Source organism: Sarcophilus harrisii, chromosome 1, assembly GCF_902635505.1.
Source record: "Sarcophilus harrisii chromosome 1, mSarHar1.11, whole genome shotgun sequence".
Lineage (NCBI taxonomy): Eukaryota > Metazoa > Chordata > Mammalia > Dasyuromorphia > Dasyuridae > Sarcophilus > Sarcophilus harrisii.
This window is the reverse complement of record NC_045426.1, coordinates 270,370,740-270,398,575: the sequence shown is the minus strand read 5'-3', so window position 1 is coordinate 270,398,575 and position 27,836 is coordinate 270,370,740. Positions and strand designations below refer to the sequence as shown.

Here is a 27,836-nt window from a genome sequence, read left to right as displayed (position 1 = left end):
TTACCCATGTATGTATCCTGTAAATAAAAGGCTATTAAATAAAAAAAAAAAAAAAAAAAAAGTTTAACCGCTTGCCCCGCACTGATTATTTATTGTACCAGGCACTTGGACAGGTAGAAAGAAGTTCCCCGCCCTCGCGTAGTTTATAGTTCAGAACGGGATTTCAAAGCCCCTTTCAAGTCTTTAAAACATCATAGAATACAAGCGAGAAAGTTCTCGGTTTATGAGCCACATGATATCAGACTTCATGCCCTGCTCTGCCATAAACCTAAAGGATGCCAACGCAAGGAGCTCACGAGCTCCCTAAGGGTGCGGGCGGTCTGAGAGCCACTCAAAGGAGAAAGAAGATGCAACAGCTCCCGGACACGCTTCCTGCGCAAGCGCCCTCTCAGAGGGAGATTTCCCTTTAAGAGGCGTGACTTTGGGATGCTAGGGGGCGTGGTCTCAGGAGACAGGGGCGGGGGCCTCTTCTCCTTTCCCAGACTACCCTGGGCGCGGCGCTGGCTGTTCGGCCACGTCCCCGGGCCACGTCGCTCCTTCATCTCGCCATTTTCGCCGCTTTCTTTAGGGGCAGCAGCTAAACCGCCGCCGCCTCCGCCTCCTTTCCCAGTCCCTCCAGTCGCCACCGCGCTCCCTCTCAGCCCGCCCCCGGCTTTGCTCGCTCCTGCCGCCGCCGCCATGAACATCTTCCGGCTGACCGGGGACCTGTCCCACCTGGCGGCCATCATCATCCTGCTGCTGAAGATCTGGAAGACCCGCTCCTGCGCCGGTGAGGGAGGCCCCGGGGGGCCGGCAGCGGCCTCCTGATGCTCCGGGGGCGGGGTGGGCGGCCGCGGCCGATTCGGTTAGCGGTTCCTCGTTGCTTTGGACCCCGGGTCTTGCTTGCACTTTTCCGCCCCCCTCGGACCGGGCTTCCCGGGCTGTCTCACCTCCTCCCTCCCAAAGGACTTCTCTTGCTCCTTGCCCCTTCCCGAAGCCACGGGGAAGACGTAGCCCCGCGTCGCCCTGTGCGCGGCCCCGGCATCCTGGCTCCCCCAGCAGTCTCCTCCTGTGCAGCCCGCGGGGTTGTCCCCCTCTCCTCCCCTCGGCTTTGGGCCGCTTGGCTGCCTGGGTGGGGAAGGGCCAGGTTTCCTGCATCGCCTGGGTGAAGGGCTCGGGTTACTTTCAGGGAAGTCTCTGCCGCACAGAAGCCAAGGCTGTGCACTAATCGGTGCACCTAGCAGGGAAAGAAAGTTCGGGTCTGTAGTTCTTCCCCCGCCTCTTAGCCTGATGCATGTAGCTTCCCGAGCCGAGTACCAGGTGATGGGGCGGGGGCGGAGGGAGTGAGGAAAGTTCAGCTTAGGAAAATTACCGAGAGAAAGTAACTTCTGCACCCTTTACAGTGGCTAAACTTTTTGCAGAATGTGTAGATAGATATCGAGGCGCTCAATTAACCTCAGATGCTGTGCTCAGAGTTTGGGGAGTGAAGTTACAAATCTAGCTGATTCTGCACTTCGCAGGCCTTTGCCTGTTTGAACAGTTGAAACTTCGGAAATTAAGCATCCGTGGCTTTTCTCCCCATAAATTTTCACGTCTTTCTATCGTGCAAGTGAACGGAGAGTGATTTTCATTTGGGAGGATTCGGAGTTAGAGAAGTTTTAAGTCTCTGGGTTCAAAATTGTGAATCAATGAATCCGTTGGAAGGATGGGCACTCGATTACATTTCCTGGCCCCATCTGACGTGGCAGCTATTTGAAGGTGTGGTGGATTCAGTAGCAATCACTGGATGCTGCTGGAAGAGGTCATGATATCGGAGTCCCTGCTGGTTTCAAGGACTTAGTACGTACCTTTTGGGTTGAGATAAAAACTAATAAACTCAGTTTAAGAACTTCTGTGAAGGAAGCTTGAGAGTCATGTGCAAAAATACTCAGTTTATATGGGTAGGAGTCAACAAACAGACCTTGTGTAAATTTGCTATGCTGTTTATGCTTTATGGATTAAACTGGATTTTATATACACCCTCATTTAAGAACTAACTTTACTAGAGTTAGATTTTTATATTTAATCCATAGAACATAGTGCTCTATTGTGTCGTTTTCACTTTGCTAAATCACTAAATATCTAGACCCATCCCTTAAACTTGATAAATTTTGTGAAGACATTATTTGAAAGACTTATTCCTTGCCATACCAATCGAGGTGAGAGGTAATTTGAAGTCAGCCCTAGAAACTGAAGGACTCTTTGTATTTAAAAAAAATAAGAATAATTTTTATAACATATAATTATCAAGAGTCATTGAACTTTTGACAAATGCTGTACATTTTTTTTTCCAGAAAGTGATATACTCTCAGTATTGTCGATGAGACAATGAAAAGTGGACTTCAACATGATCCTCAGGACCACAGTGTTGTCTTTTTAATTCATCTTTACCTCATTTTCTCCTTATTCCCCAAATATACTAATAATTCATTTATTTGAAATTCTGCTATGAGTAACTTCATCAGGAAATAGGGAGGAGGGGAATATGTGGCTAACCAAAATAGATTTTACAAAGTCCATGAATAAAATTTATCCATGTTACTCATAGGAGAGCTTTTTCAGCTACCATATAAAAACCACTTACACTTATAGATAATTTTAATAAGATTCATCTAGTTTCCAGCCTCACAGAAGAAAAGAAACAGTGGTTTAAAAATGGCAAAAGAGCCACTCTAGTCATGCTCGTGGAGGACAGTGATAATTAACAACTGTCAAGAGAAAGACAGAAAACACAACTAAGAAAAATTTTAGTAGTTGGAGGGACTTTTAATTTAAAGAAAGACAGACTTAGACACCTTAGTAATTAGGAGATATTTTAATGCAGCAGAATAGAAGTACACACTTGCAAACCTTGAGTTACCGAGAAATGATGTCTATATTAGGTATATTCTGAAAATCCTGCAAGTCTGTAATACTTTTGGAAAAATTTTTATCCAGTATAATTAAAATAAAAAAGTTTTCATAGTTTAAGCAATCCAGAATATTTGGTTACCTATAAATGACTCATTCCTGCTTTTCTCTTTATATTTATAATAATACATTGGTATAATAACCCCTTATGAATCATAAAATGTTAGCATAAGCATTAGGCCTTTAAAAAAGATTCTTGATTCATTTTTTTTGTTGACTCCATCAAGTGTATATTTAGCCTTCTATTTCATGTGGAAAAAAAAAAAATGACTTGTGATTTACTATTACATACTTTAGATTTTCCTCCCAAAATACAGAAAGGCCTTCAAAGTAAGTAAGGAGGGGCCTATTTATGTAATTTGTAAATGTTCATATTAGATTAAAAGATAGTAAATAGAAGATTTAGGTTTGGAAAAATTTAGGGATTAGGAAACTTTATAGTTCTTTAAAAGAAACTTGGATTAGTTTAGAAAATTCAGAGTTTTTACCCCCGTCTCCCAGAGTTCGTTGTTTTCATGTAATAGGTTGGGAGAATTTAGGAAAATGTCATAGCTTAGCAGTTGCTAAATCAGAAGGGAAAAGATTACATTAATGTATTATGTGTTTTTTGATATTTTTGCAAGTAAATAACATAGTGTTAGTGCAGAACTAAACCATTTCTATCATAAATCTTTTTTGGAAGACTATACAATATGGATTCTCACACTTGAAATGTATTCGATGATCTTCTGATCATTTTAATTCTTTAATGTGAGTTTCTTGGTTGATTTAAAAAATATCAAATTATGTTACATGGTTTCCTATGTGGACAAAAAGTTGAATTGCTATTCTTTGTTATCCTAATATAAAAGTTTAAAAATTGTTTAGGTTCTCTTTTAAAAGTAAGCATTTTACATAGTATATTTCTCAGATGAGTCAGAGGAGACAATTACATGTTTTGGTTCTTTTGAAAGTAATGATATCTAGACTAATGTTGGAATTCTGGCATCTATTCAGTGTTCATCCTTGGTAAGCTATTTAAATTACTTCAAAATCACTATTTTTCACAAATAGTGTGAGAAAAAATACTGCTTTTACAAGTGTTAAAAATAAAGAAAACCTTTGTGTTTTTCTTGCATAAACAATCCAATTGCTGCTATTTTTTGGACTGTCTAATCAAAACCAGGTTGTTTGAAAGATTTTCTTTTTGCTCAGCTTTTTCTTGTTTGTGCCTATTATTGGTGTATTAAAAATAGGAACAAAAATTCATCATTGTTATAAACTTTTAGTATCACAAAATGTTGAATTTAAACTTAATGATGTGTTGAAAGTCTCATAATAAATTTACAGGTCAATAAAATGGATGAAATATCTTTATTTGATAACCTGTTTTATCAATCTGTGTTCATTTAGTGACAGATTATTAAGACATTCTTTATTTTTTATAAGATAGCTGAGCTTTTATGAGTTGAGGTCTACAATATTAAAAATCTGCTTGTGATTCCACAGACTGTGGATTCCATTATTCCACAAAGTATTAATTGGATGGAACCTCATAAACCATCTAGAACAATTTATACCTAAACCAGAAAAGTCTGTACAACACATACAAGTAATTATCTAGATTTTGTTTGAAGATGCCTATTGTTACTTGACGTTGGCTTCCAAGATGGCATATTTATTTTTTGGATAACTAATCATTAAGCATTTTTTCCCATAACCAAAATCTAAAACTGTTTATACCTTCTGCTTTTTTCTTCTAGCCAAACAGGAGTCTATTCTTTGCATCCTATAACATTCCTTAAACACTTGAAAACAAACTAGCATTCCCCCTTATTGGCTGTTTCTTTTTAAGCTAAAAATTCCCAATTCATTCAGCAGATCTTCATGTGACATGAACTTAAAGACTTTAACCATTCTTGCTGCCCTCTCCAAGACTTTTATCAATAACCTAATGTGGTGCTCAAAATTGAAGTCTGTATTCCAGATATGATCTGAATGAACAAGTAGGACCACCACCTTCCTAGTCTTATAGACACTTATTCTCTTAATACAACCTAAGGATTGTATTTGTTTTCTTAGCTTATATTGAACATGAAGTCTGTCAAGACATCTAGATTGACCTGGGGCCTGGACTTAAGATTTCATTATCAAAGGGCCACTTCCTTCCCCCCCTTGAAGAAATTCCCTTAATAATATTGGTTGATACTTTCTTAGCAATTTTATAATAAAGGATCCCTGGAAGTTTCAGATTGATTTTTTAAATAACCACACATACACACAAGTTAACATTATCAATGTTGTATTTTATCCTTATTTTTGTTAAATACTTTACAGTTACATTTTAATCTGGTTCCAGACCTCAAGTTTGACATCTCATGCCCTAGAGCAGCACTTTCCTAAACTTTTTTCACTTGTGACCCCTTTTTCACCCAAGAAATTTTTATGTGATCCCAGTTAAGTAGGTACATATAATAGTTATGCAAATCAAATATTTACTGACAATAAATCAGTTTTACATTTGGTTATGATGTCCTTTATGGGATCTCAAACCACAATTGAAGAAGCTGGGCCCTACAGCACTGAAAAGTCAAGTGACTTGGCCAGGATTATAAAGCACAAAGTGGCACTTGAACTTAAATGAATTTAAATGATTGGCTCTCTATCCATGCCACTCTATTAAACTGGTATCTGACCGTACTTATTTCATCGTGTATTGATGAACTTGCTTTTTTTGGATCTCAAATGTGGGACTTTATATTTGTCCCTATCATTTTATTAGATTTATCAAGATCTTTTTTAGCTCCTGAGATCCAATGTGTGCTAATCCCTTCTAATTTGGTGTTCTCTCTAAATTAGATGAATATGCGATCAATGTCTTTAAGTGATTCATTAAAATGTTAAACTGCATAGGGCAAATATAGATTTCTCTGGTGTTCTACTGGATCTTGCAGGTTGACACGAAGCCCTTAATGAATGACCACTCTTTGGGTGCAGCCATTTAACCAGTTCCAAGTCTACCCGTGTTTTTTTGTCCTTTGTCCAATACACATCTCTCTGTGTTTTCACTAGATTAGCTTGAAAGCCTTTGTCAAATGTTTTGCTCACCTAAGGATTCTCAGTGTAAAAAATTCACATCATAAAAAACAATTTAGATGAGCATAGATGGAGGTATTTTTCTGACCTATGTTTGGGGGAAATTCATAACCAAACATGAAATTTCTCTGGTTAAAATTTAGTTTGATTTCTAGATGCTTTTAGGTAGCATTCTGACGCTTTCTTTAGATTTGAAGAATATGTGGTGTAGTAGGAAGAGCACAAACTTTTTAACTTATGTTGCTTATTTATACTATTATCCTGGTGTATATTATTATTCTGGTTCTGCCTTTTTATTTTTTAATTCACAGCAGTCTTCTCACAGCCCTTCAAGATTAACTATTTATGTTTTTTTGTCATCTTTGATGGGTATGAAGTGAAACTTCAGAGATATTTTAATATGCATTTCTCTTAGTGATTTAGGGTTTTTGCAAATTTTTTTAGAGAACTTTGTATCCCCCTTTTCCCCTTATCATATTCTACCTTGCAGTATACTTGTATGCATGCTGTGTCCTAACTTGAACATTATAATTACTTTATTATTATTATTATTATTATAAGTCCCCATTATAAGTACTGTAGGGAGAGCAGGTTCTATGTTGTTGTTTTTTTCCTTTGTATTGTCAGATCCTTGTTCAGCATATAGAATATAGTAGACGCTTAAATTAGTAGATAAATAATAGCACTATTTTTCATTTTTTAAGATTCACAAATTGCTTTACATGTATCTCCTGTGATCCTCACAAAAAACAATGAAATAGATGCTCTTAATTTCCCCATTTTGCTGATGAAAAAAAGAGGTTGAGTAACTCCTAGAATCACATAATTAGTATAACAAGTATGTTAGATCTTCCTGGCTCATAAGTTTAGTTTTCTATCTACTATGCCACCTGCCTCTATGCATATTTCAATCAAATTGGATTCATAGAGGCACATCCTTTATGCATGTTTGGACTTTAAGCTTTTATAAAATGAGAAAATAGGTGTATATTAGTAGATAATTACTGATAGCTTCCCAGTCTCCCATTTTGGGGGTATAGATGCCATTAGTTGATTATCTTTTCCATTCTTGTAGATTGCATCACTCTCTGAGATCTTGAGACTACACAAATAGGTTGCGTTCACAGCACAGAATTGTCTTTTAAGTTATTTCTATTACGTTATAATCAGATTCACTTTTTAAATGATAGCAATGATCAGTACTTGCCCAATTCAGTACTTTCTGCTTTCTTGAGCATGGTATTCATATTGTATGAGAATGAGGTTTCTGGGTAGTCCATAAGCCTTTGGTTTCTTTATTTCTTGGTCCTGAAATAATATATTTTCCACTTTATATTTTATCACGTTGTTGAACAATATTTCCAATATTGTCATATATGTTTAAAAAAAAAATGTAGCTGTGGAGCTTGAACTGCCCTTATGTAAACTTAGAAGGTCAATTCCCAGGTCCAATCTGAACCAGAATAAAATATAATTGAGCAATAAATAAAAATACAATACAGCATCAGTGTTAATGGATGGTCTTCTAGATCAATATGCAGCTGTCAACAAGGATCTGTTTCTATTTGAGTTTACTACTACTGATGGAAATTACTACTGTTAGAAACATAGAAGCAGTGTGCGACACAAGGTTTTATCATGTACTCTATAACTTTTTATAATCCTGGATATTTTGCTCATAATTAGCATTTTCAACATTGATAAAGGACTTTGCAATAGCTTGTAGTTTGTATAGTATTTGGGGAAACAGATTGATTAGAAGCTTTAGCAACTAGGGTAGTTTGGTCTGCAAATACTAAATTCATTCCCATATAAGATGATCTTAAATAAAATGTCTGCTTTTGAAAGAAGATAACTTATTTTAATTTAGAAGAAAAATATAGTCTCATATTTTTTGATCCTTCTGTTATATCTTCCATCCCATAAATGTGGGTTCTTCCTTTGTAAATTTCAGTTTTTGAAATCAGATATCTATAATTATTGCTAAGTTAATTGAAGAAAGGATCTGTAGTGGCATTTGATATAAAGGAGAGTTCTTATACTTCAGATCTGAGAATGAGGCACATTGCATTGGGGGGAAGGGGACATTTGGGATTAAGTGACTTGCCCAGGCTCACAGGAATAGTAAGTGTTAAATGTCTGAGGACAGATTTGAACTCCGGTCTTCTTGACTCCAGGGCCTTTATCCGCTATGCCCCAAAGCACATTGTATTTTTAATATGTTGGTTTTCGTATTAAAAACAAATAAAATGTACTTTATATTTTGATTACTACAGAGGTTTGAAGATTTTTGCATCACTTTTTTTTTAGTATTGCAAAATAATCTTCTACCCTAGGTTAGTTTAGAAATCGTGCCCACCTTTGTCTATTGTCATCAGAAGCTTTGAGCTTTTCCCATGCAACATATTTAATTGAATTTACATGTTGAGGAGTGAAGGGTATTAAAATATAGGCATTTATTTTTTAAAAATTTATTTTAGGGTACTATTCATTCCACGTATATGCTGCCACCACCACTATCCCTTACATGTTAAGTTCTAGGCAATTCCAGACCTCCTTTTTACTCAGTATTCTGGCTTTGATACCTTTTCTCTCTTCTTTGAAGTAATGATTTCTCTAGGTGTTTGCATCACAATCAACAGATACTTGTTGACTAACTGCACACAAGGCTGAATGAATCATTGTTTTCACCAGGTACAAATACCTACCATAGGTTCATAAATAATGTAAACATTTTCTGTATTTAGTATATAATGTGCATTTAGAGTTTTAATTAGTATTGTTGCAGAACTAATTGTCCTTGTAGTACATAAAGAATGTTATTTATGTTCTAAAGAAAATGATAATCTTATGTTTCACCAAAAATATTGGGAACAAATTTAATGTACAACATAACCAAATTTTTTATGCTCTTATTTTTAATACAAAATTTATAATGCAAAATTTTTGTTAAATTTTATTTAACCCCACAAAAGAACATTGGTATTTTAAATTTTAAATTGATTTGGATTTGACAAGGCAATTGCACTTTAACATGGAAAATTAATTAATTTAAAATTCATATAAATACTTTAGGGAGTAAATTTAGTTTAATTATTGCTACTAAATTGTGATTTGCATGAAATAATAGCTGTTTGCTGATGTCTTTGGCATGTCTCATTGACAGAAAAACAATGTTTTAACTTTTTTTTTTTAGGAATCACTCTAACCTGCCATATTTCTTACCTAGAGAGGTTTTCTTTCCTGATTTCCCTCCAGAGAATCTCAGCTATGTCCTATAGTTGTCATGACTGCTAATGTACCTTTTTTTGGGGGGGTGTGGGAGGGTGAGATGAAAAACCTACTATTAGCCATCAGCTGGTGAGCTGGGCATTTTGGGCAGATGAAGAAATCCAAACAAAGTTCTTTAAAAAAAAAAAAATAATGATATGATACTGTATATAAAACTACTGGAAATTTTCAGTAGTTTTATGTGCTCTTTGGAGAATATCTGATGCAAAGTCCACACCTCTTCCCATTCATGATTAGGACAGATCATTACTACTACCACCATTACTATTGCTACTTCTTCCTTCTCCTATATTCTAAAAGCTCCGTTCTGACTTCTCATTAAATCTTTGACTCATAAATTAATGCAAACTAATTTCACTTAAGTTACTCTTCACAGAGAATAAATAGGGTTGAGGGTAGAGAATTTCAGATTAGCATACCCAGATGTAACTCTCCAAATACCTGATATCCAGAAGTAATACTGTATCTGTTGATAGTTGCAAAACCACAAAATATAAGACAGTTATAAATGGGGCTATTAGAGTATGAAATATTTTGAATTTTTTTCCTAGAAAGTTATGTTGGGCATCTTTCCCTAATCCAGTTCCTCATTTGAAGACTAAAAAGAGGTTTTCAAGAATATATATGCTTCAAAAACTCCAGAGGAAAGAAAGTATTTTTATAGCAAATCCTGGAAAACCTCTTCCTTTATAAATTAGAGATTCCTACCATCCTCTCAAAGAGGAATTATTAGCAACTTTGTTGGAACGATGCCTCCTAGGATTTTCATCTCGTTCCATTGCTTTTTTTCTTTTTTATTCATTAAGTGGACATAATAGAGAACTTAAGTATATTTTTTAAAATTGTTGAGTAGGATCCTATATTTCTTGTTTTTAATGATATAATTAATTAGAAACTCTAACTAGAATCTTTCTGTAGTGCAATCTGATAGCATATTAGAGGTTACAAAACTAATACCTTGCAAAAATAATTCCTTTTGACTCACTAATTTCTTTATTAGGATTATTCTCTGAATTATCACAAACTAACTATTCAAAGATTTTCATAGTTGTATCATATATTGCCACTAAAACTAAAATAAATTTAAATATCCTTCAGTATAACCATTGATGTATTAGAATCCTGTAAGAAAATTAAGTTGGGAAAAGTATGAAGAAACAATTGTTGAATTTATTTATCCTATTCATCCTCTGTAAAGTGTAACAAAGTGAAAGTGATCTACCTTAATTTCTGAGTCAAAGAATTAATGAGAAATCAGAATGAAGTTTTAGAATATAGGAGAAAGAAGTAGTAACAGTAATAATGGTAATAGTCATAATAATGATCTGACCTAATCATGAATAGGGAGAGGTGTGGACTTAGCATCGGGCACTCTCTGAAGAGCTCATAAATGCAACAAATTGTTGCATGAATACAACAAAATTTGAAGAGAATTTTATAAAATAATGCAAAATGAACAGAGTCAAAGTAGAAGAATGGCATACCCACTGATAATATGCGGGAAATGAATGTGAATGCATGAAAAAAAGTATCATAAACAGAACTGAAGGAAAAATTGAAAAATGTTTTGCTATTTTATGCAATTTTAAATTATAAAATTTAGATATAAGTAATTAAGTAACTAGTTACTAATATTTGAATTTCTAATAAAACATTGAATTTTGTAAAGTAAATGAGTGAAGTGTTACATTTCTCTTCTGCTTTTAAATGCTTTCATTTTATTCTTTGCCCTTGATTCTATTGTTGAGACTGCCCTTCATGTTATAGTTCTATGTTTCCCCTCAAATTATTCTATAGTTAATTTTCTAGGTACTTGTTGTTTCTACCAGTAGAATGAAAGCTTTCTGAGGGTAAGGGCTGTTTCAATTTGTCTTGGTGTCCCAGTGCCTACTATTAAGCCTTTTAAGTGAGTTTAAAAAATGCTTAATGAGTGAGAAATTGGAAGATGGGAAAATTATCTTGGGAGAGATGGCAAGGAATACTTACAAATTGACCTTGGAAAGGAAGTAGGAATTTTCAACAGATGAGAAAATTTAGTGGATAGGTTTCACTTCTAGGCTTGAGGTACAGCAATGGTTTGATGTTTTGAGGGATAGGATAATTTTAGCTCTGTCCTGTTGTCTTCCCATGACTCTGAAGTAACAATTTAGTTACCTTTTATCTTCTCTTAAACATTGTAATTATTTCTTCTACCAAGGAAGAAAATAAATGAATTTTTAACTCCCCCCCCAAAAAAAGGACTATATAAAATGGCTTTATAACTAGGAAGTGGTATTCAAAATATTTATTAAACTGTGTCTTTTGCTAAGACTACATAAATACTGTCCTGTGAAAATAGGTATAAATGTGATAGGAGTATATAAACCCAAATTAGATATTTGATAAAGGAGGAAAGGGAGCAAATATGTAGAAAATAAACTTAGTTGTGACTGATTTGGGATATTTTCTTATATAGAAAAAGCTAAAACAATGATGTTATTGTATGTATGGTAGAGTTTCATATGTTGATAACATGATGAAGTCAATATTTTCTGGCTCCTAAGGCTTTTGTTATCCATATTTTGTTCATCAATTGATGTATTCAGTTAATAGTATCTCAGTTACTTTGCTAGGAGGAAAGAAAGTGACAGCCTGAGTTTATGTGAAACATCTCTTTTTCTCACCAATAAAATAAACATTTTCCACTATACTAGAGATTGAGCAGTGATTTTTCTCATTATTACCTTCTGGAATTTGGGGAAAAGAGACAGTATGATATCATAGAAAGAAAAAACAAATATGTCATTGACTTCTACAAGTCAGACTTCTTTGGGTTTTAGTTTTTTTATAAAATAGAGTTCAACTTGATTTCTAAGTTTCCTATTAGTTGTGATTCTCCAATAGAGATGATCCTTGTGAATGACATAACGCTAGTATTGTGCTTTTTATAATACTACTCTACAGTAATTGCACTTAAAATCCTATGGGTAATTTTTTTTTTGGTTACATAAATGTCAAATGTGTATCTAAAGATCACAGTGTTTGAATTGCTAATAACTCACATTTACATAGCACTCAAGATATATAAATGTCTTTTCTTACAACAGTTCTCTTTGCTAGATAGTAAAAACATCATCTCCACTTTGCAAAAGGAAATAGTTTGAGATGGCATTTATTCTTGGATTTCCTGACATCAGATCCAGCATTTTTTCCTTTCTACCATGCTGTCTCTGGTGTTACTACTAATATACAGTATGTACTATTTTCATATCATGAACCTTGTTGGATAGCAAATAGATTAGGTAATTAGCACAACTACTACCTTTCAATTCTGGATAATTGTGTTCCTCCCCCCCCCCCCCCCCTTTTATTTGACCTCACATTTCATTGCTGTAGGGAACTTCTAGTGAGCAGCTCTTGTCTCTACCAAAGCAGCTGTGCAACTGCTTTGCAACTTACAGTCTTAGAAAGCTTCCTAGGAGATTAAATGATTGGTCCTTTAGGATCACACAGCCAGAAGGTTCCCAATTCTGAAGCTTGTTTTCTACCAACTATATAATGTTGGCATACCTGGCTGTCTGATAGTTTTTGTAACTCCAAAGAACTATAACATAATCACTAGAGTTAGAGAACAAACATCCTAGAACTTACAAATCCAAATGAGTGTTTTCCTTATTTCAAAGTGATTCTCTTGGGAAACTATTTGCTTATTACAATGCTGTCACTTTTAGTTTATCTGTATATACTGTGTGTCTTAAAAACTAATTTGTAAGCCATAGAATAAAACTTACTTTATTTTATAAGCACATTTCATTTTTTATTCTTTTCTTGTCTGCATCATTTACCATACTTGAGTCCAAATGAGTTCTTGTTTCTGAAAGTAAAATCTAGCTTTAAAGGAGCAATATTTGCTGGCATTATGAAGAGAATATCCAAAAAATATTCTTAACAATGAAAACATCATTTGAAATAAGTCTGTCACTTCCTTTTTGACTTTGAAAAAACAGAAGTTAGGAGGGCCTGAATTCAGATCTGGCCTCGGACACTTAACATTTCCTAGCTGTGTGACCCAGGGCAAGTCACTTAACCCCAATTGCCTCAGCAAAAAAAAAAAAAAGAAAGAAAAATAAAAGAAAAAACAGTATTCTCATTTGGAGATTATTATATCAAAGCCAAGCTAAGTGATTACCATGGATAGAGCACTAAGCCTGTAGTCAGGGAGACCTGAGTTCAAATCAGCCTCACACAGATACTGTGTGATCCTGAGCAAATCACTTTACTGTTTGTTTCAATTTCCTCAACTCTAAAAGGTGATAATAATAGCAACTATCTCACAGTATTGTTGTGAGGTAATTAGTTATCAGCACAGTGCTTGTCAGAGAAGGTTCTATATAAATGCTTATTCCCTTCTCTTTCCTCCTATATATACATATTTATGTGTTCTAGTATGTTGGGTTTTTTTTTTATAAAGTCATATTTTATATACTTTTTATTCCTGGAATATCACTTATTTAGGTTTTTTTTCCCTTTTTTCTATTCTTATGTGAACCCAATTCACAGATTCACTTGGAGATATTTTAAAGTTTATTATTTTCTTATAATAATACTTCCTTTTGCTTCTTTAGGTATTTCTGGGAAGAGCCAGCTTCTGTTTGCACTGGTCTTCACTACTCGTTACCTGGATCTCTTCACTTCATTTATTTCACTGTATAATACATCTATGAAGGTATAATATGCCAGTTAGCAATGCTTGTTGCTACCATAATTCTCTTTTGTATTTTTGTTTAACTCTAATGGGGTATTGTGCAGAAAATGCTTTTATAAATTGTAAAATATTTTACATGTATGCTATTATTTACCGGTGTGATTAATAAAGAGCTGCAAGCATAAGGCCATTTCTTAGATATGCTTTCATGACTTGGACAAAGTATAACTAGAAATTGATAAAATTTATATGGATATTTGATTTCTATTTTAGAGAAAATAGGTAGTAGTTAAAATACATTGAACTTTCATTGCAGGTTCTCAAAAAATTATAAACTTTTTAAGTTTCTAGTTGCCCTCTATGTAAGAAAAGCAACTATTAAACTTTGTATTGTTAATTCAGAGAGGGAAATTAGTTTGAGTAAGGAACCCAGGAAGAATAAATAACAAAGAATTGAAATCAGAATTTATTTGCACTTTCAAACTGTGTTAAATATGTGCAGACTCTATTCCAATTTCTTCCTCCTTCTTCAGTTGAAATTTTCTTTGCTGAATAAGTAGATCCTATGAGTCTTGAATGAGCTTTTCTCATTTCATCCTATTTTTTTTTTTTGTTATTGTTCCCAAAGGGTGACTGACTAACTTTAGCATCACAAGGTTTGAGCTATATGTAAAATTATCAGGGACTTCTAGCCTTTAAAAAAAACTTTATTGGTCTAAGTACAGATTTTTTCCAAATTTAAATGTTTATGGATAAGATTATTTTTGTTCCAAAAGTACTACTTTCAATTAGAATTCTGCTTGATAGAAGGAAATAAGAGTCTTATTCTCGTATACAAGGAATTCAAAAGAATAAAATTAAAACTTTGTAGATAATGGTGCATCAAGTAAAATATGGTTTTATTTTCACTATTTACTAATAAACTTTACTGATAAACTTACATTAGAAACTCCAGATAACCAAGGACAGTTCTTTATGACTAAAGAGTTTAATATTCCCATGTTCAGTTATTTGGAATTGCTATCACTCAGTAGAAAAAGAATGCACAGATCCCACCAGATATCAGAATTCACAATCTTCTGCTAATGGTTTATATTTTCATCCAAATAACATCACCATTAGCCTTTCTTCCAATCAGCCATTTGTTGTTGGATGTAAGATGTATTTTCATTGTTTCATAGATAGTATGATTCCATTTTAATTACCATTAGAAAAAAAAAAGATATTTAACAATGGCTGACATTTATATTGCATATCAAGGTTTATACAGGCCTTTTCATAATTGCTTTTTTTGATTTATACAATCTTGTGAAAGAAGAATTAAACATATTATTATCCCCATCTTATAGAAGAGGCATTAAAGTGACTTGCTCATGATCATACAATCAATAAAAATAAAAGTTGGAGGTAGGATTCAAACCCAGGTTTCTCTTGACTCCCAAGTCCAGTACTTTTTCTACCATACCCCTACTTCCTGAATAGTAGAATAGTATTGATTGTTCATTCTGCCCTGCCTAGGGTGTCCCAAGTTTAAAATCACAGAATTGTTGAATTTTTGCCTGGCTTAACCAATTTGAGTATATTTTATTTGTACATGAGACCAATTATAATTTGTTCTTAATATTTATGAATGTTAAAAATTATGCCCACAGAATTTCATAAATGCGGCCTTATTTATTAACATGGAGGTAATGCTAGGTTCTCAAAGGCTATTCACAAAGCTAAGATCTAATAGGTTATTACCAAACTAGGAAAAAAAAAAAAAAGATTGAGTAAAAGTCCATTGATAAACTAAATGCCCATCAGGTAAATTCAGAAAAATTCATCATCATCACAGCAATTCTTGAAAGATCATCTGCTAAATCATAGAGAAAGTACAATTTCCCCTCTAGAGAAAGCACTTATACAAATAAAATCACAAATCTTTCAAATATTCAGCATAAACAATATCTTGCTGGTCTTTTCAGGAAAGGCACATATATGAGAATAAGCAAACAGTATAATTTTCAGGAAAATGGTCAACTATATAATATACATATATTATACCTTTAAGAACACCTGTAGTTTTTCACACTATCCACATATGTGATTTAGCTTTACCAAATAAACATTCACATCACAAAGAAAGCATGGTGATTTATTATTTTTGAAAGTCCAGAGTCCAACCAACATATATCATAATCAGTACTAATTTAGATTGATAAGTTTAACATGTAAATTAAATTATCCATGCTTGGAAAAGAGCAAACCAATAAATACTTTTCTACTAATTTAAGAATGAACTGGTTTCTAAACTAAATTCAACTTAAAATTTTTTCCTGATATTTTATAGTTTCAAATTATAATGAAAAATACATTTCCTTTTATTACACATATATTTTGTGAAGGGAGGAGATGACTTACAGAATAAATTAATAATATTCTAATTTTTTACTTTCTGTTTATTAGCTTATCTACATTGCTTGTGCATATGCCACTGTGTACTTAATCTACATGAAGTTTAAGGCTACGTATGATGGAAACCACGATACATTCCGAGTGGAGTTTCTGGTTGTCCCTGTTGGAGGACTTTCATTTCTAGTCAATCATGATTTCTCTCCACTTGAGGTTAGTTAAAATATTGTTGGGAACTTTACGGGGAGGTCTAGGGAGGGAATATTGACTAAGGAAAGGGATGATTTTAAGATGATATATATTTTTTCCCTCAAACCAGTGATTGTGGGAATTTGTTATTGAACAAAAAATGTTATATCCAAAGTTCAAGAATAAAGTGAATCTTGGTTGTTTTTTTAATTATTGCCTTTTATTTTTATATCATTCATTTCAGAATGTATATTTTCTTCATCCCTTATCCATTTTCCATTGTGGCAAAGATTTTAAAAGAAAAATTAATTTTTTTCCCAATATATGTTTGTTGTGAACAAAACCAGAATCTCATTATCTTGATTCACATGTTACCTATTGTGGTACAATGTATTTGTGGATACTATTTGAAAGACATGATTTCCTGTTTTTTGTTTTTTGTTTTTTTTAATAATAGCTTTATATTCTTCTTCTTCTTCTCCTCCTCCTCCTCCTCCTCCTCCTCCTTTTCCTCCTTCTTTTTCTTTTTCTTCTTCTTCTTCCTTTTTATTGGCAAAACATATGCATGGGTAATTTTTCAGTATTGATCTTTGCAAACACTTCTGTTCCAACTTTTCCCCTCCTTCCCTCCACCCCCTCCCCTAGATGGCAGGCAGTCCCATACATGTTAAACATGTTAAAGTGTATGTTAAATACAATATATGTGTACATTTTTATACAGTTATCTTTTTGCACAAGAAAAATCGTTTTTAGAAAGGTAAAAATAACCTGGGAAGAAAAATAAAAATGCAAGCAAACAACAACTTAAAGAGTGCAAATGCTATGTTGTGGTTCACACTCATTTCCCAGTGTTCTTTCACTGGATGTAGCTGGTACTATTCATTATTGAATAAATGGAACTGATTTGGTTCATCTCATTGTTGAAGATTGTTGAAATGTATAATGATCTCCTGGTTCTGCTCATTTCACTTAGCATCAGTTCATGTAATTCTCTCCAGGCCTTTCTGAAATCATCCTGTTGGTCATTTTTTACAGAACAATAATATTCCATAACATTCATATATCATAATTTACTCAGCCATTCTCCAATTTATGGGCATCCATTCTAGTCACTACGAAAAGGGCTGCCATGAACATTTTTGCACATACAGGTCCCTTTCCCTTCTTTAATATTTCTTTGGGATATATAGCTTTTTATTTTTCAAAATACATGCAAAGATTGTTTTCAATGTTCACTTATGGAAAATCTTGCATTCCATATTTTTCTCTTTCATTCCCTATCCCTAGACACAAACAACCCAATATAGGTTAAACATGTGCAGTTCTTCTAAACATATTTCCACATTTATCATGCTGCACAAGAAAAGTCAGATCAAAAAGGAGAAAAAAAAACAAGCAAGCAAACAACAACAAAAAAATGAAAAATACTATATTGTTATCCATTCAATCCTCACAGTCCTCTTTCTGGACGCAGATAACTCTCTCAGTCACAGATCTATTGGAATTGGCCTGAATCACCTCATTGTTGAAAAAAACCAAGTCCATCAGAATTGATCATCATATAATCTTGTTGTTGCTGTGTACAGTGTTATTTTGGTTCTACTCACTTCATTTAGTGTCAGTTCATGTAAGTCTCCCCAGGCCTCTGCAAAATCATTTTGCTGATAGTTTCTTGTAGAATAATATTCCATTACATTTATTTCCGTAACTTATTCAGCCATTCCCCAACTGATGGGCATCCAACTCAGTTTCCAGTTCCTTGCCACTACAAAAAAGAGCTGCTACAAACCTTTTTGCACATGTGGATTCTTTTCCCTTTTTTATGAACTTTGGAATATAGGCCTAGTAGAAACACTGCTGGATCGATGAGTATGCACATTTTGATAGCCCTTTGGGCATAGTTCCAAATTGCTCTTCAGAGTGATTGGATCAGTTCACAATTCCACCAACAATATATTAGTGTCCCAGTTTTCCCACATCCCCTCCAGCTTTTTTCATTGTCTTTTATTGTCATCTTAGCCAGTCTGAGAGGTATGAAGTGGTACCTCAGAATTGAAAGCCATGATTTCTCTTCAACATCTTACAGCATTCTTTAATGTAAACAATACTGCATACTAATACTGTTTGTAAATTGTTCACAATAAGGAGTGTCTCTTAGAAGTAACTTTTTTCTAACCATTCAAAGTATAAGATTGTTTTATATTGTTATGCTTCTGTTTGATAGGTAATTTGATTCTGTTAATAGTTTAAGAACAGTATTAAAACTTTTGTGATTGTCAAGTTATATGAAGTACCATGGGTTTTTTTTTTAACATAAAGTTCATGTAAAAGAAGTATGTAAATTTTTTAACTTGTATGTAAATATTAAAGATTTTTTAAAATGAAATTGGGTTCTCAAGTTGAAAAAAAGAAAATCTAGGCTAACCTATATAGAAAAGTAGTGAGAGAGAAGTTTTTGGAGGTAATGTATGTGATCAAGAATGGGGGGAAAACAATTACTGTTTCATATTGCCCATATAAAGGGCTGGCTCCCCCTTACAGAGCCATTAAGTATAGAAAATTGGTGGTGTTTTATGTAAGAAGATACTATGGTTTAGTCCAGAATCACAACCAAAGAAGTAGAATTGGTCTACTGTAATTCTTCATCTTAAGCAGAAATTTATAAAGCATAGGTGCCTTTCCTGTTTTGTGGTGATAATTAGTCTACTAACTGTAGTTGACTAACTTACTTTACAGATCTTGTGGACCTTCTCAATCTACCTTGAATCAGTTGCCATCCTCCCACAACTTTTTATGATCAGCAAAACTGGGGAAGCCGAAACCATCACCACTCATTATCTTTTCTTCCTTGGTCTATACCGTGCCTTGTATCTAATTAATTGGGTTTGGCGCTACTATTTTGAGGGTTTCTTTGACCTCATAGCTGTTGTTGCTGGTGTGGTCCAGACTATTCTCTACTGTGACTTCTTCTATTTGTATGTTACAAAAGGTAAGAATTGTGGAGCATCTCATATATTCAACTATTTATAAATGCAATCTGGGGGAATAAGCTTGAATTTATGGATGACATTGGATAGAGAAGAGTCCTCTTGGGAAAACTTGGATTCAAGTCCCACTTCTGAAATCTACTAACTTTGTGACTCTCTCAGATCACTTTATCTCTCAATCTCTGAGGCACTTCTGAGATGATAACATGCAAAGCACTTGCTGATTTGAATTGATAGTTTCTTCCTCAGTAGTTCCCTACATCAGTGAGGTCAAAGGTTTGGTTCTAGAATAGGCAAATAACTATTCAACATCTTTATCAGATATTCTCACTCTCTGAATGTTTTATAAATTCTTAAAGTTGACCTAGTTTGAATCTAGTTTTGGATTAATTTGAAAGAGAGAACATTTTTGGTGAGTATATTAATTAGATTTTAGATAGGATTCTAATCCTTGTGAAAGTTAAGACATGACAAGAAAAGAATGGGTATCAAGATAAAGTATCTTGAACAAACATTTCTGACTGTTATTCAGTCAGTGTATAATCAAGTAAAGTTCCTATTTTCTACTCTGATATTCAGAAATGCTTGGTTAATTGACTCTAGTTGTAATATGACTATTTTTCTTATGCTATGTAAGTGTAATCAATATGTAATACATTTTCAAATGTTTAGGGATGAAGACAAATGAAATTAGAGAACCCTATAATCTCAATATTGTAACATTTTCTTATTATTTTTCTTCTCTTTCTTCCCAGTACTCAAGGGAAAGAAGCTCAGTTTGCCAGCGTAAGTGCCAAAGACCATCGCCAGCATCTGTCCTTCAGGATGTTTGGACAGAATTCTTATCACAAACAAAGGCATAAGATGCTTGAGACAGAAAATCAGAAACTCAACTTTTTTATTGCAGATAGTCATCAGCGGCTCTGTAAGAACACAGAGGAAAGTAAACCAGCGGATTTCTGTTTTATGCATCTTGCCTTATCTTTTTTTTATTACTATGTACAAAGATTTTTTTACATAAAGAAACTTAATGCTGTATTAATAAATTCAGTGTGTAGTTTCAATTGGAATAGTTCCAAAAGTGAGGTTTTTGTGAGGTTGTTTACAACCAGGAATAAGTGCAAACTTTTTTATTTTCAAGAATTCTTTGAAATTGCTAACTTTGTGTCTACAATGAAATTGTGCTACTAGGCAGTTGGTAGATCATATATTTTTCCTTCAATTCCACTTGCATTCCACTATATTTATTTTTGCCAAAAGATGAATTATATTTGTTAATTGAAGTCTGAGATACCAACATGGAAAGTGAGAAGCATTATGTTCAGTATCTCTTATACCACCTAATGTGAAAATGACCTTTGGAAATCACAGCTGTACCATTTAAAGTTGACAAGGATAAATTGATTTCTAGGTATGTATTTTTCATTACCAAAAAAAAAGAAAACCTTAAGTTGTGACTGGAGAGAACAATCTATTATTGGAGACAACAAAGACACTGCTTTGATGAGAAAAGACTTATTTAGCTCCTAGATTTAAATTGGTAGTGGTTCTTAATTATTTGGTTTGTGATACATATATCTGTTCTTCATTTGGTGGATTGAGATAAGAAGCGTATTAATAATATTGAATATAAAATGCTCCCAAACTTTATTATTGCACCTCTACAGAATGGACTGTTAATTGTTGATTGCAGTAATCTATAGGCAGCCCATTTTAAATGCTCTCTGTTTATAAAGAGTAAAAAAGTAAGTATTCCGAAATGAATATTTTTACAAGTAATATCCATATTCAGATTCATTTGATATCACTTTTGAGGGATTAGTTATGATTTACAGTTGTGTTTTTAAATTGACAGCACCAATTATCATTCTTTATATAATGACTTTTTTTTTTAACTGAGCTGTTGCATGACTTACCCTGTGTTACCATCCAAAATAAACATTTTATGAAACACAGAATAAACTGTCTTTGTTTATGAATTAAACTTTTGGAGCATTCTGTTTAAATGAATTTAGGTGTTTTTTTTTTTGTTTGTTTTGTTTTTGTTTTTGCAACAAAAGCTCTCGTGGTGTGAACTCTTAAAGGCCATTTAATAATTATACTTGCTTTTTCTATTTTGTAAAAATCCTAGATTTGTTTCCTTCTGGTTTGCTGTTGTATTTTGGCATTGCTTCATTTTGATTTATACAAAAATTGATGTTAGATTTTTATGTGATGCACCATAAATATTATAAGTGTTGAATACTAACAGTACTTAACTACAAGAAGGACATAGTTTTGCCTTCTGCACTAAAATTATTTAGGGGAATATGCTGATTGGGTTTTACTTTGTGTAATGTTCTTTTAGTGTCACTAAACTAGCAGAACAGCTGCTTAGTTATGAATCTCATACCTTTTTGCTCCTCCACATTGTTTTTTTTCTTCTCCCTTTTGTATGCCAGTTCTTCGTTTTCCTGCTTTCCAGCTTTTTTTTTCTTTCTTGTGTTGTTTTTTCCATCTTCCTTGGAGTGATTCTGAGAGGATAGGAAAGAAGCAAAAGAATATGATATATGTTTGACAGAATATCATATATTCACTATGAAATAATTCATCTGTTTTCTGCATCATAAGTCAAAAAAGAAATGGAAATAACCAAAAATAAAAATATTTGAAACCTTGGTTAGTAAATGAACTTATTTTGAAAATTAAAATTCCCATTTTGTGATTTATTATAATGGAATGACTATTTTAGTTACTGTTCCCAGGCTGTAATAAAATTAGGTAAGATTGGAATAACATTTTTCAAATAAATGTGTTTGGGTTGGGATGAAAGCTGGGGAAGAATTCTCATTCACATTGGAAATTTAATGCATCTTCTGTGATATATCTTCTTAAGCACTATGTTAAAATAGCTACCTTGCCCTACTGAATAAAGTTTATCAGGTAATGTAATACTCTCTCATTGCTAAAGTGTTTTTGTCTTCTTTTAAATACATAAATGAACAAAAGATGATAATTTTATTTATACAGTCTTCTAAGATTTAGAGAATACTTTATCTTATGAGCTAGGTGATCTAATACAACTAAGAAGCTGTAATTATACACATTATAAACTGGTAATTACTATCCATTCACACTTATGAGAAATTAATCTTGATCTCTCCAAGTAACTTCTTAAGGTGAATACAAAGTATGACAAATGTTTCCTTTCTTCCAATAACATGTCAATAAAGGCCATCCAAATACTTCTTCCCTAATGCATACTAAATTTCACAACAAAAAAAGGAAATGACTAGAAAGTATTAAATTGTGCTGATCAATTTTTCCAGAGTTTCTAGAATGTTTTCTGTAGTTAAATACAGAGGTCTTGAGAATTAGAACCCATTATTGAGGAATTAAGAATTGTATTAGGAGAGAAAAGAAGTAACAAAGTGGGATTTAGATTTAATCTATGCCCTAAAAGAAAGGGATGCACCAAAGTAAATAAATGAAAGGAAAGATGCAGTGCTTAGGAACCTCATATATCACTTAACTGCAACTATAGTGATAAGTTGCCACCCATTTTTTTTTCCTAAAGGGCTCTATTTGCCATGCACCCATGCAGGTAATCCTAGGCTGTCATATTTGTGTGATGTGATGAGACACTGAAAGATCATAAAGTAGGAGTAGTCAGGTATTTGTAGGAAACAACATTGCTTTGAGAAGTTGCTTGAATGGATCTTAGAGGTTATCTCCTTCAATCTGTTTTATAGGATAGTTGACCAGTTGTAGGATGAGCAAAGGAAATGTGAGTGTAAAAATAATGTTTACTTATTTTCCAGAACTGTTGATTTTTGTACACCAGTGACTGTGAAATGTGCATATTGGTGTGAATTGCATATTGCTTTATTTTGTGGGCCTCTGCCCTCTACTGGTTGAAATAATGGAACTCTCAGAGAAACTCAGTCCTATAGATATGTATACCTAGCTGGTTAGTAACTTGGGAACAAGTCACTATGGGATTACAGTTTATATGAGCATTATAGTTTGAATTTGTGTTCCCTATTTCCCACTAATTGTGAAATAAATTGCAGTGTATTTGAACATCATTTTTTTTTTTTAATTTAATAGCCTTTTATTTACAGGATTTATACATGGGTAACTTTACAGCATTAACAATTGCCAAACCTCTTGTTCCAATTTTTCACCTCTTACCCCCCCCCCCACCCCCTCCCCTAGATGGCAGGATGACCAGTAGATATTAAATATATTAAAATATAACTTAGATACACAATAAGTATACATGACCAAAACATTATTTTGCTGTACAAAAAGAATCAGACTCTGAATTATTGTACAATTAGCTTGTGAAGGAAATCAAAAATGCATGTGTGCATAAATATAGGGATTGGGAATTCAATGTAATGGTTTTTAGTCATCTCCCAGAGTTCTTTTTCTGGGCATAGCTAGTTCAGTTCATTACTGCTCCATTAGAAATGATTTGGTTGATCTCGTTGCTGAGGATGGCCTGATCCATCAGAACTGGTCATCATCTAGTATTGTTGTTGAAGTATATAATGATCTCCTGGTCCTGCTCATTTCACTCAGCATCAGTTCGTGTAAGTCTCTCCAGGCCTTTCTGAAATCATCCTGTTGGTCATTTCTTACAGAACAGTAATATTCCATAATTTTCATATACCACAATTTATTCAGCCATTCTCCAACTGATGGACATCCATTCAGTTTCCAGTTTCTAGCCACTACAAAAAGGGCTGCCACAAACATTCGTGCACATACAGGTCCCTTTCCCTTCTTTATAATCTCTTTGGGATATAATCCCAGTAGTAACACTGCAGGATCAAAGGGTATGCACAGTTTGATAACTTTTTGAGCATATGAACATCATTTTTAAAAATATAATAATATAACCACTTTAAGCTAGGAATTCCAAAGAAATTCTTAACCTTTCTAAACTTATATTCCTATTCCAGAACAGAACAAATAATTTGTACCTCCCAGGGGTACTAAGAAGTTGAATGGTCTCATAGAAATACTTTGAGGGCTATAAAAGAATTAACTAATGGTGGCTTTTATGACATTGAAAGTTGTTACAGTTAACTTTAATAACAAAAGCAAAATCTAATTATTGGTTTAACAAATACTATTTTTAAAAAGTAAGTCCTCATTTTGAGTATATGTGTTAATGAATATGCTATATTGTTTTTTCTAAAGACTTGATGGCTGCTAGTTTACAAATATCAATTAATTGTTGATGAATCATATGTATATGTAATGATATAGATATGTGTACAAAGAAGAAGCTGAGGAAGATTTATCAGAACATCATATTTTAATCTATGTAACTAGATATTTTTAAAAATTCTTTTTAACTTCCTAACCTACTTTTTACTTAATATTATTAAATATTGACATTATGAATTGGTTATCAATTTTGAAATATATTCATATAAGTTTCACCTATTCCATTTCCATAGTTAAAACTCTTTAAAGTCATTACTGCCCTAAGTCTCAAAACCCCCAGTTCCCTTGCTTGTTCATCTTTCTGCTCCGTCTCGATCTTTGTTCATCCATGTCAGACTTCCTAATTGTGGATGTATCTGAAAGTTCTGTCCTCTTTTCTCTCTGTATTCTCTTTGGGTGATTTCATTAGTTCCCATGGATCCAATTACTATCTCTATGTAAATGACTTCTAGATTTCTGTATTTAACCCTAGTTTTTTTTTTTCCTAAGTTCTAAATCCAGTATCACCAGCTGTCTATTAGAAATTTCCAAATGGATGTCCTAAAAACATCTTAGACTCAGCATATCTAAAAGAAAACTCATTGTCTTTTTCTCAGTAATCATGCAAGTTTGCACCTTTGGTGTCATTCTTGATTCTTCACTGACCTCCACGTCTATTCACTTGCCAAATTTTGTCCCTGTCTTCACAAGTATCTTCACATTTCTCACATGTAATTCACTCAGTTGGTATCTTAGTTCAGGATTTTCATCTTTCACATGGATCATCACAATAACCTTTTTTCGTTTCCCTTTCTCAAGCCTCTCACCACTCATCTGTTTTCCACATTGCTTTGGAAGTAATTTCCCTAGATGTAGCGTGGTCATCTCATCTCTGGTCACCAAACTCTAGTGCCTTCCTATTATCTTTCAAGTCAAATATAAATTCTGCATCTCTTCCTCTTGGAATCTCCAATTAAAAGTTCAAATGCTACTTTCTCTATGAGCTTTTCCTAATGCACTTGGAAGCTACTACTATGCCCACCTTGTATTTATTTTGTATTGAGGATTATGTATTTATGTTGTTTCTCCTACCAAAGTGTAAACTCCTTGAGGTTAGGTACTGGTTCACTTTTGTCTTTGTGTCCACAGTGCTTGGTACATAGTAGAGTGACCAAAATCTCTTTTTCCGTTTTGATAATTAGTGGCTAAAGTACTGGACCTGGACTCAGCAAGTTCAAATTTAGTCTCAGCCACTTACTAGCTCTGACCTTTACTGAGTGACTTAACTAACCTCTTTTTATCTGTTTCCTCAACTGTATGATGGGGATAATAATAGCACCTATCTCCTAGGGTTGTATCAAATGAGATGTTTATGATACATTTACAATAAATATTTACCAAGTGCTTGGTTCAGTGCCTGGCACATAATAAATGTTTGATAAATGTTCCTTTTCCCTCCTCCCCTTAACCAGATAATTGAGAACAATAAAAATTATAAGTGAGCTTTAAAATAATTTTTAAAGATGGAGAGGCCTAAATAGAAATAGCTTGCTGATGAAAACAGGAAGAGCTGTGAGTTTTGAATCTAACTTCATAGTTGGTGCAATAGAGTTAGAAAAATGCTTTCTCCAAATATTATCATTGACCCTCATTTGTTTTAACACTTTCAATACTGATGTTGAGTAAGGTTATTATACATATATGGGGAAAAACTTTTAATGAACCACCTTCTTCCAGATTTAGCCAATGGAGTTAATATTGTTTTTTTCCTTCTTTCTCATTCCCTATATTCAGTCTGTCACTAGATCTTGTCATTTTTTCCTTGTAGCTATCTTTTATATTTTCTTCATTCCTACTGTCAACATTTCAGTTACTTCAAATATTTTTTTAGAGGTTTAATTGTGTACAGACACTATCCTAGACACTAGAGATAGAGGTTTGAAATTAAGATCTGCCTATGCTCAAGAAATTTACATTAGTGCTGTGAGCATATATACAGATTAGTGTAATATAAAGTAACATATTAATAAGGCATGACAATGTAATGAGAGAAAAGCAGGGCTAAAGACAAATTAAATTCTTAAATGTAGCTAGTATAACTACTAGATGCAACAATGATTTTGGAGTCTTGAGAACTTAGGTTCGAATATGTTCTTGGCTTGTGTGATTAATTTACCCCTCAGGATCTTAGTGTTCTTGTCTGTAAAATTAGGATGGTGGAGTAGTTCTTTATTTATTTAATAGTTTTTCCCACTTGCTTTTAAAACAATTTTTTTACATTTGTTTTTAAAACTAATGAGTTTCAGATTCTTTCCCTTTTCTCTACTTGCCCTTATTAAGAAACCATATGTAAGTTATGCCCCCCCCCCAAAAAAAACCCTTAAAAAATCTTAAAGTAAAAAAAAAGAGAGTGCTTTAATCTGTATTCAGACACAAATGGTTTCTTCTCTAGATGTGGATAGAATTTTTCATCAAAAGTCCTTCAGAGTAGTTATGGATCATTGTACTGCTGAAAATAGCAGAGTCATTTAGAGTTGGTCATCCCAGAACATTGCTATTACTTTGTATATGGTACATTTCACTTTGCTTGAGTTTGTGAAGGACTTTACAGGTTTTTCTGAAAGCATCCTGCTCATCATTTCCCATACAACAATAATATTCCATCATAATCTCATGCCACAATTTATTCAGTCATTCCCAATTGATAAGCATCACCTTGATTTCCAATTTTTTACCCTGAGAAGAATGCTATTATAAATATTTTTGTACATATAGGTCCTTTTCCTTTTTAAAAAACCTATTTTGGGATTCATGCCTAATAGTGGTGTTGTTAGATCAAAAAAATTATAGCCTTTTGGCATAGATCACATCTTTTGGTCATTTATCAGTTGGGGCAGGGCTCTTATTTTTTATAAATTTGATTCAGTTCCCTCTATAAGAAATAGCGCCTTAGAGAAACTTGCTTCAAAACTCTTTTTACAATTATTGTTGCTATTTCCCCCCCATTTTATTCTCTCCTTATACTTTATCCCTTCTCAAAAGTGTTTTGCTCCTGATCACTCCCTCTCCCAATATGCTCCCTCCCTGCT

At 33.6% G+C, this 27,836-nt stretch overlaps 1 protein-coding gene across 1 annotated transcript; it reads left to right on the top strand.

Annotated features, from left to right (window-relative positions):
• The first annotated feature begins 476 nt into the window (after window positions 1-476).
• On the top strand, window positions 477-22,481 carry KDELR2 (KDEL endoplasmic reticulum protein retention receptor 2). The gene is made up of 5 exons (XM_031941912.1): window positions 477-769; window positions 13,899-13,999; window positions 16,427-16,585; window positions 19,298-19,550; window positions 20,304-22,481. The coding sequence occupies exons 1-5, from the start codon at window positions 679-681 to the stop codon at window positions 20,336-20,338; spliced, it is 639 nt and encodes a 212-aa protein (XP_031797772.1). The 5' UTR covers window positions 477-678; the 3' UTR covers window positions 20,339-22,481.
• Window positions 22,482-27,836: the final 5,355 nt, after the last annotated feature.